General features: G+C 40.8%; 1 protein-coding gene across 1 annotated transcript; it reads right to left on the bottom strand.

Moving 5' to 3' along the window:
• Positions 1-2,117: 2,117 nt before the first annotated feature.
• Positions 2,118-13,400, bottom strand: MAEL (maelstrom spermatogenic transposon silencer). Its single transcript, XM_010013649.1, has 12 exons — positions 13,269-13,400; positions 12,596-12,682; positions 11,673-11,772; positions 8,996-9,151; positions 8,442-8,483; positions 7,458-7,585; positions 6,556-6,610; positions 5,728-5,869; positions 4,359-4,421; positions 3,398-3,530; positions 3,060-3,138; positions 2,118-2,236 (listed from the first exon to the last, which is right to left on the bottom strand). The coding sequence occupies exons 1-12, from the start codon at positions 13,398-13,400 to the stop codon at positions 2,118-2,120; spliced, it is 1,236 nt and encodes a 411-aa protein (XP_010011951.1).
• Positions 13,401-13,402: the final 2 nt, after the last annotated feature.

Genomic DNA, 13,402 nt, shown 5'->3' on the forward strand with positions numbered 1-13,402 from the left:
CCAGGGAAACAGAGCTCCAAAATGAACAAATTTTCTATCATCCTGCAACAGTTGTTAGGGATCTCCCTCAATATATACAGAACAATAGTATTAAATGGGTTACATCAAGTTAGTGTCCTCATTATACAGATTTTACAGTTTTCACTACAAGAAACACCACAGGGTTTTGGTTACTAGGGCAAGACAGTTACTGCCCTAGTTAACAGCCCACTGCCTACCTATAAGCGAACAGTAACTAGGTCTTCTATAGCTTATGTACTACTTTTTAAGATACAGGTGATAAACATGTCATGGAACCCTAACTCTGTATTTCTCCATTTCTGCTCAGATTCTTCATCTCAGTCTTGAAGATACACAAGATCTTAAACATAATAAGTGCTCTTTGGTTTGTGTACTCTAAATATTTTGACAATAATGAATTTTCTTCTTCACAAGAACTGAAACATGAAACTTCTACTGCAACACCAACCGCTGAGAAGAATTCAAGTATACAGTTCTGTATATTCTGAAGTATCCATGCAGCAAGAACTGTCAATTAAGAAACTTAAAACTTGAACAACTCTATGCCAATGCAGAGAAGCCCTTACCACTACTAAACAGACATTCTTACTTGTTACATCCTCAGATGCTTAATTGATAGATCTCAGGCTTAGATGCTCAGTGTCCCTTACCTGGTGAAAATTAGCAGGTAGAACAGAAGAATTCAAGAAAATTCAGTGATATAGACAAACTGTCAGGTAAGAGGCATGAAAACAGTGATCCTGCAATACTGGAAGAAGGGCATTAATTGGCCTCACAGCAACTGTAACAGGTGTCCAACTAAACAGCAATTAGCCTTTTTTAAACATACTGATCAGCATGCTCAAACTTATTCATGAATGTGCTGACCTCTTATTTTGAGTGTGTTGTGTTTGGGTTTGTTTTTTTTTTCCCCTATTATGCAGAAGAATGAGCTACCTAATCTTCAGTTCCAGTTCCTGCAAGGAATGCAATAGCTATCTTCTCACAGTTAGTTGCTATGGAAATAGTATTTCACAACTGGACCTTTGCTGGAACAAAATGTAGAAACAACTGAAAAAAATAAGCTCTTGTTTCTGACAATCAGTTGCTTAAAGACACACGGGCTAAGGACAAGGCTCAGACAACAGACAAATTTTGGGAACTCCTCCAAGACTTACACCTCCATAAAATGAAACAACAACTTCTTAGGGATACTGAAGTCTCCCAGTTCTTACGTACCCCCAAATGATTTATGACTGGTATCTACCCAGCATAACTAAACTTGTGAAATTGGATCTACAGATTCATGTATCTGTTTGAATTTGATACTGCTTTCAAAAACACCCATAACACCTCAACTTGTCTTCAGTCTCTAAGTTTGAGACATGTACTTTTTTAAAACAGAAAACTGGTGTAAAGGAGAAAAGAAATACATCTATGTTGTACTTGTTCCTGATGTGCATAACCTGTGCCTCCAAAAGAACATCCATAAACAGATACATTTGCCACCACATTTCTTCCAAGGCATTTCACAGCAAGTCTTTCTGCCTTGAATGGCCACTCAAATTCTTAGTGGCTAGAACTGACAGATTACAGCAAACCTTCAAGACTGTTATACCTTTTAATTCCCCTAGTGCAGCCCTTCATACCTTCAATGCTGCTGCTCTCACCCTCACCCCCCTCCCCATTTCTGGGGGAAAGACTGTTCTATACTGCAATTCTGTCCTCCACATGCAGGAGAGGGCAAAGAGGTTATGAAAAAGATAAAGCACTCGTTTAAAGTCACATTGATCACTAAAGAATTCTTCTATTCCAGTGATACCGACTAATCAATCTTGAACTTGCACTCCATCCAGTAAGAAACAGAACTAGTATGGCATGTACTTTTAAAGAGAAGATGCAACTATCAGGTCCCTTCAAAATAAGTCTTTCTGTAGATAATGAGATTTTTGTTGCCTCTAAATCCAGTCAATAGTTTTATCATTCTAACAAGAAGTTGAACTGTCAAAGTTTGCACATAAGATGAAATACTGCAAACTGGAAAAAAACTGCTGGTTTGTCTTAGGAAAACAAGGAAAAGTAGAATTTACAGCTGTCCTGGATGTAAGAGAAGACCTTCAGTTACTGAAAGACTTGGCTAGGTCAGGTGCACTTTTCAGCAATCGAGTAATTCCTCTTCCTCGCATGGTGCTTGTTCCATAAAGGGAACAGGTCTTCACACCACATGGAGAATCACCTATTAAATTAAATACAGTTTGCAAATCAAATCAGCCTTCAAAGCCTGCACAAGTTAATGGACTAGTATTTCATATGCTGTGGAGCTGAACCTATTCAACAGCTCTAATATGAAAAATCAGAGACAGGGGTTGTGTCCTCAATACATATCAAGACCATAAGACATCATGATTTACAGCTGCAACAGTTTTGGAGTTTGTGTTAAACTGACACTACAGTGTTTATTTCATATGCAAGAAAATAAGCTACGAGCTTAGAATTCCTACAGTTATTTGTCTTACAAACTTGATTCTGTCCCTCTGAAGATTAGCCATGAACTACGCAGATGAACTGAGCTCACATGCCTACCATTAAGGAAATTTCACCTCTAAAAAGAAGACTTTAAATGAATAGTCTTGATAAGTATTCCCCTAAGTTATAGTGGAATACTTGCAACAAATACCAGCTGTGTCTGCACATGAGATTTAAGAGCAAGGAGAGCATTTTAGAGATGGCCCTGCCTCAAAGCACCTAAGCATAGGAGAATGGATGTCATGTGGCAGAAAAATAAGGGGGTATAAATCAGAGAGCAACACTTATAAGAAAGCTACATTTTGAGAGACCTTTTTGACCCTAAAGACTGTATCCAATAAGAAAAGGGTAACTCTTTATGTCTTCAGAAATTCAGTGAAAGCCACATTCAGCAATAAATGCAGCTTATGCAGAAGCGTTTAAGCTTTGTGCCACTTACAGGTAACATCTAAGCCCAGAAACTTGAAAAAGCATCAACAGGATTAAGTTTAAATACCTCTTTCCCCTTATAAATGTGAAAGTATCAAACTCACAGTTAGAAAGGACAAATTCTTGATCCTGTCTTGCAAAAGCAAAATGTCTGTCATATCCAGGACCCTCAGCTTTCATATTCTGTATGAAGAAATAAACATTCAAAATAATCCATGTGCCTTTTAAAATGCAGCATACACAACTATCCACGAAACCTACCAATTGACAGTCAAAACTCACAACAAATGACCCAGCTAGTGATTATTTTAATTTCACCAGTCTTCCCATTATATGTCACAAAAGAAAGCAGGCAAAGAGAAAACAGCTAACCTAAAATTGGCAAGTTTGAACACGTGAGTTCACTAGGAATAAAACAGGGTATCAGTTTAAAGAATCTTACCTGAAAACGTCCAGCATCCAGTATCACCATCTTGGTATTTGTGCTTTCACCATTATCAAGGTCTTGAAGAGGCAGGTGAGCTGCTGTCAGTGAGACACCATATGCACTAGCTAAAGATTTACTGATGCAGTAACTTCATGGAGAAAAAAAAGAAAACAAGAAGAGTTTAGCTGAGAGGCTGTAATGCTTATGTACAGCATTTTTAGTTCTCCAGCTGGCAAACAAAAACAACCCGAGATGCACAGAGCAGGAGCTTGTTGCCCTGCGTCCTTCCAAGGCCACTAGCCTATTCTGCAGCTACACAAGAAATTTAGAACAATTACTTCCCCACACTATCAAATGCAGCCCATTAGAAGTGTGAAAAGCAACATTCTTTTTGCAAGACATAGTGTACATAGGAAGAGGCTTTTGAACGAAAGACTATTCATTATCACCTCCCTCAAACTGCTGCCAAGGGTGATCTTAAATTGCATTTCCTTGTGTCCCAACTATTTACTTCCTCTTTCCCCACACCTGAAAAAGTTCAGAACCTTATGTATTCATATTATATGTAAGGCAATATAAAAGTTTCCAAAGTAGGGATATGCTAGAAAATACTGAGAATGTCTCACCAAATACAGGCAAACTAAACCTCTGAAGAAAAGCAGTGAATTCTAATCTGACACTTCTCTCAACTCTCCAATAGTAAGTGGAGGTAGTGAAAAGATGACTAGAGTGATGGATTACTATCACAGAAGTTACATTTCATCTAAGTGCTAAGACTCACAGCATACTGCTAAGCCATATAAACATATAGGTAAAGTTAGAAATAGAAAAAAATCTTGAGAGTGAAGGGAATAAATAAAACTCAAGATCTAGAACTACAGTGCTCCAGGCAGTCAGAGAAGCCAGAGCCAAAAAAGTGCCTCTATAGCAAAATAAAATGTTATCATACTGGAGGTAACTCCTTAGCAATACTCACACGATCTTCTTACAGGATGCCAAAGCACAGCACAGTATGTCATTCTCTTCATGCCACTTGCACCTACATGAAATGAAGTTCAGGCTTATTTCACAAGAATGAACATTGTTAATCAATATGAATAGATGGGTCTGGTCAGAAGGAACAGGAACAATTATTAAAGACCTTTTTGTCTCAGTGACCATATAGTACCTTCACAATTCCACAGAGGACCAGCACTCAATAAGGAAGCTCTAAGTGGTGTATGAAGAGTTAAAAGTCATGCATAAAGGCAACCTGCTTCATGCTGAGATGGGAGGAAAGGAAGAGAATTCTGAAAGACAGAAGGGATTTAAAGGTAACAATTTGAAGTTTCACATTAACGTGAAACCATTCCTCTTAGCATAAGCACTTTCCTCTCCAAATGTGTGTTCTAAAATACATTTTCCCATTCTCTTAAGGTTTCTCTCCAATGTGAAGATAGTCATGGAAATGGAAAACTACCTGCCTATAAAAAGATAGTGTGACAATGATTATCCCAATGGATCTTAAAAACCCACACTGTAAGGAGACTTCCAATAATAGTATTATTTTATTTTAATGGTCTATTAAATTTTAAGATTAAACTATTGGTTCTTATAGTAGCAGAGGGAAAGTTACAGCATATTTCCACGTTAACTGTGTCATGTCTAAACACTGCCCTGAAACACCTCAAGCTACATACCACTTAGTTGTACAATACAGAAGAATCTGAGAGCAGGAAGAGCTTTACTGTCCAAGACACACTGAAAATAAAAATTAAAAACAAACAAAACCCAAGCCACAAAAAGAACACCACATCAACAAAAAACCACACACAACCAAAAGAAAACAAAAAACCAAACAAGACACACAGACAGAAAAAAATCCTACAAAGTAAATATGATTCCAGATACGTAATAAAGAACATCCATTCTGAAAGAAAAGACAGGATTGCACTCGACATTTAGGCTTGAGAACTTGATTTGTACCACTGCAAACATACCTTGTCCCTCATCACTGCAGCAGCATGAGCTATTTGATGTATAGTAACAGCCAGGTCCCATCCAAATTACACTTCTAAGAGCCTCAATCTTCTCACTTTTATGATCTCCAGTTAAACACCACAATATATTTTATTCCCTTTTTTACCCCCTCTTTTAAATTAGGGCTCAGACTCAGCACTAAAAAGAACTTCACACTTCTTTTGGGACAGTATACTTCATTTCCAGTTGTACTCATGATGCAACAAGAAGGGTTTCCGATTTGAAGGCTTGTAGAACATTCCAGCCTTGCAGCTTACAAGCTGTAACACAGGGCACCAGGACACATCAGGCTAATACCTGCTTCCACAAAGAAAAACCCAACGTACCTGGTATTACTGGAGAAATCCCACAGGAAGGCATCCAGTTCTCTACACACCCAAGTCTTGGATGGCTCCTTTTGGTATTTCTTCTGGTACAGCTCTATTACCAAGTCTTCTACGTCAAGGAGTTCCAGGTGGCTGTCAATGCCTATAGCTCAGAGAAAATCCAGGTCAGGAGAACATAAGTCAGTGAAGGTACAGTGCAAGGTGTCACTGTCCGCGGCACAGGGTTGGAACTAGATCACCTTTAAGGTCCCTTCCAACACAAACCATTCTGTCATTCTATGAATATTCTTCTTGGTTCACTTCTCAGTCTGTCCCTGTTCATTGTCCAGCCTCTTACCAGAGCATCAAAGCTCTGCTAAAGCTTAACAAGTTATTCTACCAGTGGTTTTACTAAAACCTAGCTTCTTAGCAAAGTGGGTCATCTTATATTCCCATCATTTCCCTCCACCTCAGTAAAAATGTTACCCAGCTTGCAGGCCATTTCTCCTCTGAAGCTGTTAGCTTTGCCACGTGTTGCTACCCGCTCACCTTCACAATACTCTCATCTGCCTCTAGTGCTCCTTTAAGTGGCTGAGCTAGAAAAGAGTGTGTATATTCTCTAGGTGCATTCATTTAGCCAGTAAGCTGCTCATGCTGCTGTTTCACTGCCACTGAAGGGGAGGAAAAGAACAGGAAGCAGCACACAAAATAGTTCTATCTATCAGTACCAGCTTCTATGAAACCTTTGAGACCCCAAGATTTTCAGACAAATACAGCTGTACATGAGTACATAATCTTTCTTTGGGGAGAAGGATAGACGGGGGAGGCCAAAAATAACCAGTTTCCCACCTGTGATGCTAGCCATTCGATTGAGACACCAGCTAATTCGGAACCTGTCATTAGACTAGAGAAAAGAAAATTTTAGCCACATCAAAGTAGTACAGTATATAATCCTGGCATCTGAAAGACTTCTGACTATGTCTGAAAAGGTCACCTCCAAAACAAAACCCAATGTCTATGGGACTGAATGTACACTCTTCCCGAAAATTATCTCGAAGAGGAACCAAATGCCACAGAGGCTTTCCAACCAGACCCCAGGAGAAATTCTGGAAGTTAAAGGTTAACCCGTAATACATCCCTTAAGTGCTCTGAGGTATTCTTTTTTTCCCATGTGTATTTCTTCAGAGCTCCCTGTATTTAGGGATGGAGCCCAAGATCTTGACCCTCCCTGCCTTTTTAAGGATATTAGGCTCAAATGGAATCAAGAGATAATACAGCTACTATGAAGTTTAAAACACCTCTGAACCCTAACATTTAATTTTGCTCATTGGCAAATGAAACTTGAGCAAAAACTAACGTGTACAGTATTTCTCATGGGGAACAACATAAGAACATCCCTTAAAAAAAAAATTGTCTGACTATTATACAGCACAATCAATTTAAGCCAATCTTAAAAGCCCTTAATCTAAGTCAAAACAATGTTAGAGACCAAGTGAAATGTTCATCAGTAGACTAGAGCCAGAAGTGCATGCTGAAAATAATAAAGCAGAAAATTAGGTCTCTGCCTTATAAGAAGGTAAGCTTGTAGGGGAATTTATTCCTGCATGGAATTGGGAAGCTTTGGAAAAAAAGTATCTTTTCCCATTCATGTGCACACTGACTAGTTTTTAGAGGGGTACCTTCTTAGTCACCCAACAAAAGTGAAATTAGAGGTTTTGACTTAGAGCTTCTTACTTTGACCTTGACCATACCCTGCAGTAAAAGCGAGGCCAGACACCTCTGGCTGGCTGGACAAACTCGAGAAGTTCCCATAAGACAACTTCGTAACAAGAACGTGGCAGATGAAACCCAGATATAGGGATCTTGTGAGTGGCATCACCTGGGTAAGGCAAGAAAAAAATATTACAAGAAGTCCTGCTTCCTTAAATGATAAGAGTTCCCCCCCTACTTTGTATCTTTTTATATGCATACACATATACACAAAAGCACACAGACCTGTACCCTACAGGCAGGGTCTGAGATTAAGCTATTAAAATCTGCTCCTTTCAGCAGAAAACTGGGGGGTGTAGGCTGTGAGCAAACACACACATGGTTACCCCTTTTAAAAGTCCATTATCTAAGTGTTTGATACAGGAAAACATGGGCCAAGTTTGTTCCCTTTATACACAAGGGGAGGAAATGTCGTAATAAAACAAACTGGAATCTATAAACACTAAAGAATCACAAGGGAAACAAGGCAGACCAAGCAAGAGAGAATGAAGTTACAAATACTTTAACTTTGTTGATATACATAGAACTGCAAAACCCAACTTTTAAATACAAACAAGTATCTCTGAGTTAACCAATTACGAATTAGCACTTCATGCTGAAGATTCACACAGGGACTATCAAGGGAAGGATTCTCTGCTCAGATGGGCTTGAAAGCTTTTAAAGCCATACGAACTTGTCCCATTTAAGAACATACTGCAGTTACTATTGAATTAAAATAGAAAGACAGAATATAAATAACTGCCATTGACAAAACCATTTTGGGTTGTGCTCTGCCATTTGTGGGTACAAGAAACACATAAAAGGTGTGACAAGCTGCTCTATCACTCCATTCGCTTTGAAACTTGCCAAGTTCCCAGCAGAAGAAACTGCAGACTTAGAATTCTGACATCTGGATACAGACGAGGTAAGATGAGTCTAAACCTGTACATCTTTGCATACCATTCCTTTTCTCCAGTGATACTCACTAGCAGCCTGGCAGTGGTACCGAAACCCACGTGGTGGTACTTCTGCAGAAGAGAAGGGGAGATGGAGAAAACGAACAATCATCATCCAACATCCAGTATGACAGATCCTTAACTCTGAGCTAGGCACCACAGTTTCATGTACAGGAAGGAACTTTAACTTCCCTTATGGCCTTGTGAAAGTGCCACAATTATTTCTCAAGAGTTCTTTTCACTTATATGCATTTTAAAGAACAAGTATATTGTACAGTGTGTGTGTTTAGGGCAAATCAAGACAAACATTCATTGCCATGAAATATAAAGCACAAACATCTGAATGTCCTCCTGGATTTATTCTACACTTTTTGAAGCTTTGTGCATTTCTGACACTTAAGTCCATCTCTTCAGGAACAACCAGCACAGCTCTGATATTTTAACAAGTCCAGCCACTTACAGTGAAATAAACAAACCTACCTTAATACCAGAAATCTAATCTGGGCAGCAGTAACTGACATTAGAAAACCTCTCTCTCACTCCAGAGCAACATGAGCTACTTGTCTCCCTTCCTTGGAACTCACCTGGCTCTATGAAGTGATGGAAATCAGCCATTATGCCATTCTGCAGGGAGTACTTGACGCACCCAATCTCACAAGGCAGGAAGCGCTGTTCGCAGTGGGACGGCAGCTTGCCATGGCTGTAAATGTTCAGGAAGTAGAAAATGTCTGCAAGCACAGCTGAAAGGGAAAAAATAAACTCAGAAGAGCCACCAACAGTTATAGCAAGCCATCCTGGCCACATCTCATCCCGCAACAGCTTCAGCATGCTTTCTTACATGAGTGTATGGAGGAGGGTAATGTCCAAGTAAAACACACAGCTCTTCCTCTGTACCTCAGGCAAGGTAACTAATACTTATGCAGGAGTCAGGCATCTCGGTAGCCCTGGCATACCTTCCACAGATGCCCATGTGTGTAGAGATAGGGGGAGAGCAAAAATTAAGATAGGTAAAAGCACTTAAAATTAGACCCCAAACAACAAGAACACTGAGAGGACTGGAATCCAACAGGAACTATTCCTTTTTATGATAGGTGTCTTCACCCTTCAGGAAAATAAGGCTAGGGAAAAAAAACCCAACCAGTTACTATAAAGCATCCTCACAAGCCCAATTCAGTAACTTACACAAGTTAAATGAGCTGATAATAATATTCTGGGGTAGGAGGAGATGAGAAATCTGCTAATGAAAAGGATTGCTTCTCCTCTGCCAACAAGCTCCCAAAGAAGGCAGCAAGAATACCCAAGGCAAGTGTTAAGAAATAAATTTGTTTACTAATTTAAAAACCACCCAACTATGAAAAATATTTCACAATACACCTTAATACTTCTCTTTATGAAGATCACCTAACATTCTCACTGAAATTGAAGGCAGCTGTTTAATCCTTATGTTTAAGCTCTGCCTCTCAAAAAATCCTATGTTTCTGTCCTGGATTCAGCAGAAGCGATCATTTTTCTCCTTAGTAGCTGGTGCCAGTGTTGTGTTTTTGACTTTAGTCTGAGAACAACACTGATAACACAATGATGTTTTTAGTTGTTGCTAAGTATTGCTTATTCTGATCAAGGACTTCTCAGTCTCATGCTCTGCCAGTGAGAAGGGGCATGGGAAGCTGGGATGAAGCAGAGACATGACACCTGACCCAAACTGGCCAAAGGTCTATTCCACACCACAGCACATCATGCCCAGTATAGAAACCAGGGGGAGTCACCTGGAAGGCCCAGATCACTGCTCCCGTCGGGCTGGGTATCAGTCGGCAGGTGGTAAGTGGCTGCGTCCTCTCCCCTTATCATTGTTATTATTGGTGGTAGCAGCAGTGGTTTGTATTATACCTTAGTTACTGAACTGCTCTTATCTCAACCCATGGGGTTTACATTCTTTTGATTCTCGTCCCCATCCCTGCAGGAGCACGGGGTGAAGAACAGGGGGAGTGAGTGAGCAGCTGTGTGGTTCTGAGTCACCAGCTGGGCTTAAACCACAACAATTTCCCATTGAATAAGAGAGATCTGCAACTGATTTTACACAGAAACAATGCTGTTTGCCTGACTTTATGCCACCGAACACTAGTGGTCCTATGTCTGAGTGCCAGTGCTCTCTTACATGGGTCTTAAACTCTACAAGCTGTGGGGTCACAGGAAAGATAGCTCTCCTACCCGAGTGTGAACTGCTTTCCTTGTGAAAAAAACTGATATAGCTACAGGGAACCATACAGGACTTCTACTGAAGAGTATTAAGGACCAGCATCATAAAATGCATCTCTGTCATCCTTCATTCAGTTTTAAAGACCAACTGTGCCAGCTCATGCCATGACCAACCTGATCTAATCTGCATCCCAGTGACAAGGGAGCATGACCTCTGGCAGGGAGGCTGCTAACATGTACTATACTTTTTATGGAACTACTCTTTCATGCCCCTCCATAACCATGACAAAATGAAGACAGTTCATAGACTTACTGAGTAAAAGGCTTGAGCTGAGTCTCAACCACCCAGCAGATACAAGTGGCTGTTTGACCTACCTTGTAAGCATTACCATTTATCATTTTTCAGACTAATGTAGTATTAATTGGGGAAAAGACTACAGATATGTTCATTACTCAATTCTAATTAAAACATCCATTTGGAAAGAGGGTAACAGATAAGAAAGGTTTAGTTTTCACAAGTTCTTTCAATAAGGAAGCAAGCCAGGATGTTCTATAAGCACTGACAAAGTACATATCCCCTCTTCTAGTCTCCCAAAGAGGCCGGGTCATGATTCTATTTAATAGCTCTACCATACAAGTTTTGAACTCTGGTATCTAACAACTCTTCACCCTTTAATACAGGTACAAGTATAGGTACAGGTCGTACAATAGGTACAGGATTAGGCTTTGTAAGTAATAAACATAGGAGTTGAAGAACTACATTTTTCTTAAAAGCCTTTAAATAATTGTGAAGAAACTATTAGTGGCTATACTCCCCATCAAGCTGAAAAACAGAGGCTAGAATTATTTCAGGAGTTGAAGGTGGAGCAGGGACAGACATATTTATTTGCACTGATTTCCCTCAATACTAAAGAAGACCTTTTTACAACAGTAGACCATTAGTTTAAAACACACAGCTGACACAGTTACTGGCAAAACGTAAACAGCCTTTGTATAGGTACCACTGAGAATACCTACAAAGGCCAAGGTTTAACTGCTTAAAGATTAACTGCTTTAAGATTACTATACCCTGATCATTCTTCCAAGACATAACAGAGGCAACTGGAAAAGTAACACAGGGCATCTTTGTGGTGGGACAAGCAGGAACTGGAGGAGCCAGATTACATGTCTGGAAAAGATGGAAAAGTTAATAAATAAATAAATAATCAAGACCACTAACACCCCATAAAGTCCTTCACCTTCCTACATGAGAGGAAAATATAACATCCACTAACAGTTATGATTAAGTGGAATGGTCTTATATATAAGCTACAGACCAGGAAAGTAAGATTTCTCATCTAACAAAAACTGACATAGGTGTCTTAGTACCTTGGTCACTCCACTCCAACTGGAAAGAAAAATGTAACTGGGGTGTGTGTGTGTGTGTGTGTGGAGGGGGGGAAGAAAAGGGAGATTTTGTTGGTTCAACCACTTGTCACAGTCAAGGGACTTTTCAAATTTGAATTTCAAAATTTTTCCCATAAGATTTATGAAAAACTTTGGCACACGCAAGTTGTCTTCGGCTAGGAATCAAGCCAATGGAAAGCTGACAAAACCCAGAGGAAGTCATCAGATTGCTCCAGCACAGAGCAAGTATGAGGGGCATATATACCCATTAGGCATTGCAAATCCATATATGAACAATCAGCTTTTAAGAGGACAGGAAGAGACACCCGACAGGCTCACAGAGTTCAATCATTCCAGACCACAACTGGGAGTAACATCCACATCTAGGTACGCTAACTCCAGATTACCATCTCCGCCAAACCAGAGCATTTTTCTGCATAACCTTCATAATGGTATGGACTACCACCAGCAGCCATAACCTCCAGAGACTGAAGGCTATGGAGAGCAGGCGATTTCCCATAGCACCATAGCTGACCAAACCCCAACACCACTTACTCCCCCTCTTACTAAACTACATTGCAGGGGGTTCTTTTTTCAGCATTTACCTCTTTCACTGTCTTCTGAGAGCATTTCTTCCCATTCAACTTACGAGCCTTCTCTGTATATACCATCTTTTCTTCCTTAGTCAGCATCTTCAAGGAAAACAAATTGGCAAAAGAGGTTTTACTGCTTCCTTTTAGCAGTCCCACAAACCAAAAAAATTCCATGTAAGAAATTAATTTGTATTTCCAAAGGGCATTATCTATACTTGGCAAGAACTACCAACGACTGACTCAACCAGCGGTGAGTAGTAGCTCTCTCCCTAACAAAGCCATACGCTTCAGTTTGAACACCTAGCAAGCACACGCTTTTGAAGCATTTTCAGGCGAGGGCAAACTATCACTGCTCCACCACAACCAAGAGCTCCTCTCAAACTCCTCTTCCCAGCCAGGGATGCCGGTTCCTATCGCACACAACACAAAGCTGTGCTTCCCCCCGCACCCCTGCAATTGAGGAGAGGGGAGGAGAGCTGAGTTTACCCTCCAAGAAAGGCCATTTTGTCCCCCGGACAACCTGCACCGCGACACCACCACACAGCCCCACCTGACGGGGTGGGTGCCGGTTCCGCACCAGCAAGAGGCAGGTGAACAACTACTTAACCCACGCTCGCCGCGCACCAGAGCCGGGGCAGGACCGCTCCGCGGGCTCCCCCCATTAACTCGAGGCCGTTCCCCTCACCGCCCAAGCCTGCGAGCAGTAGGGGATGGCGTCGATGACACAGGTGACGGGCAGCCCGCGGCGCTGCAGCTGGGGCAGCTGTTCGCTCACGAAGAAGCAGTAAGGGCTGCGGCCGCCCCTGCGGTGCGGCATGG

The sequence above is a fragment of the Nestor notabilis genome, unplaced genomic scaffold, assembly GCF_000696875.1.
Source record: "Nestor notabilis isolate BGI_N333 unplaced genomic scaffold, ASM69687v1 scaffold3294, whole genome shotgun sequence".
Lineage (NCBI taxonomy): Eukaryota > Metazoa > Chordata > Aves > Psittaciformes > Psittacidae > Nestor > Nestor notabilis.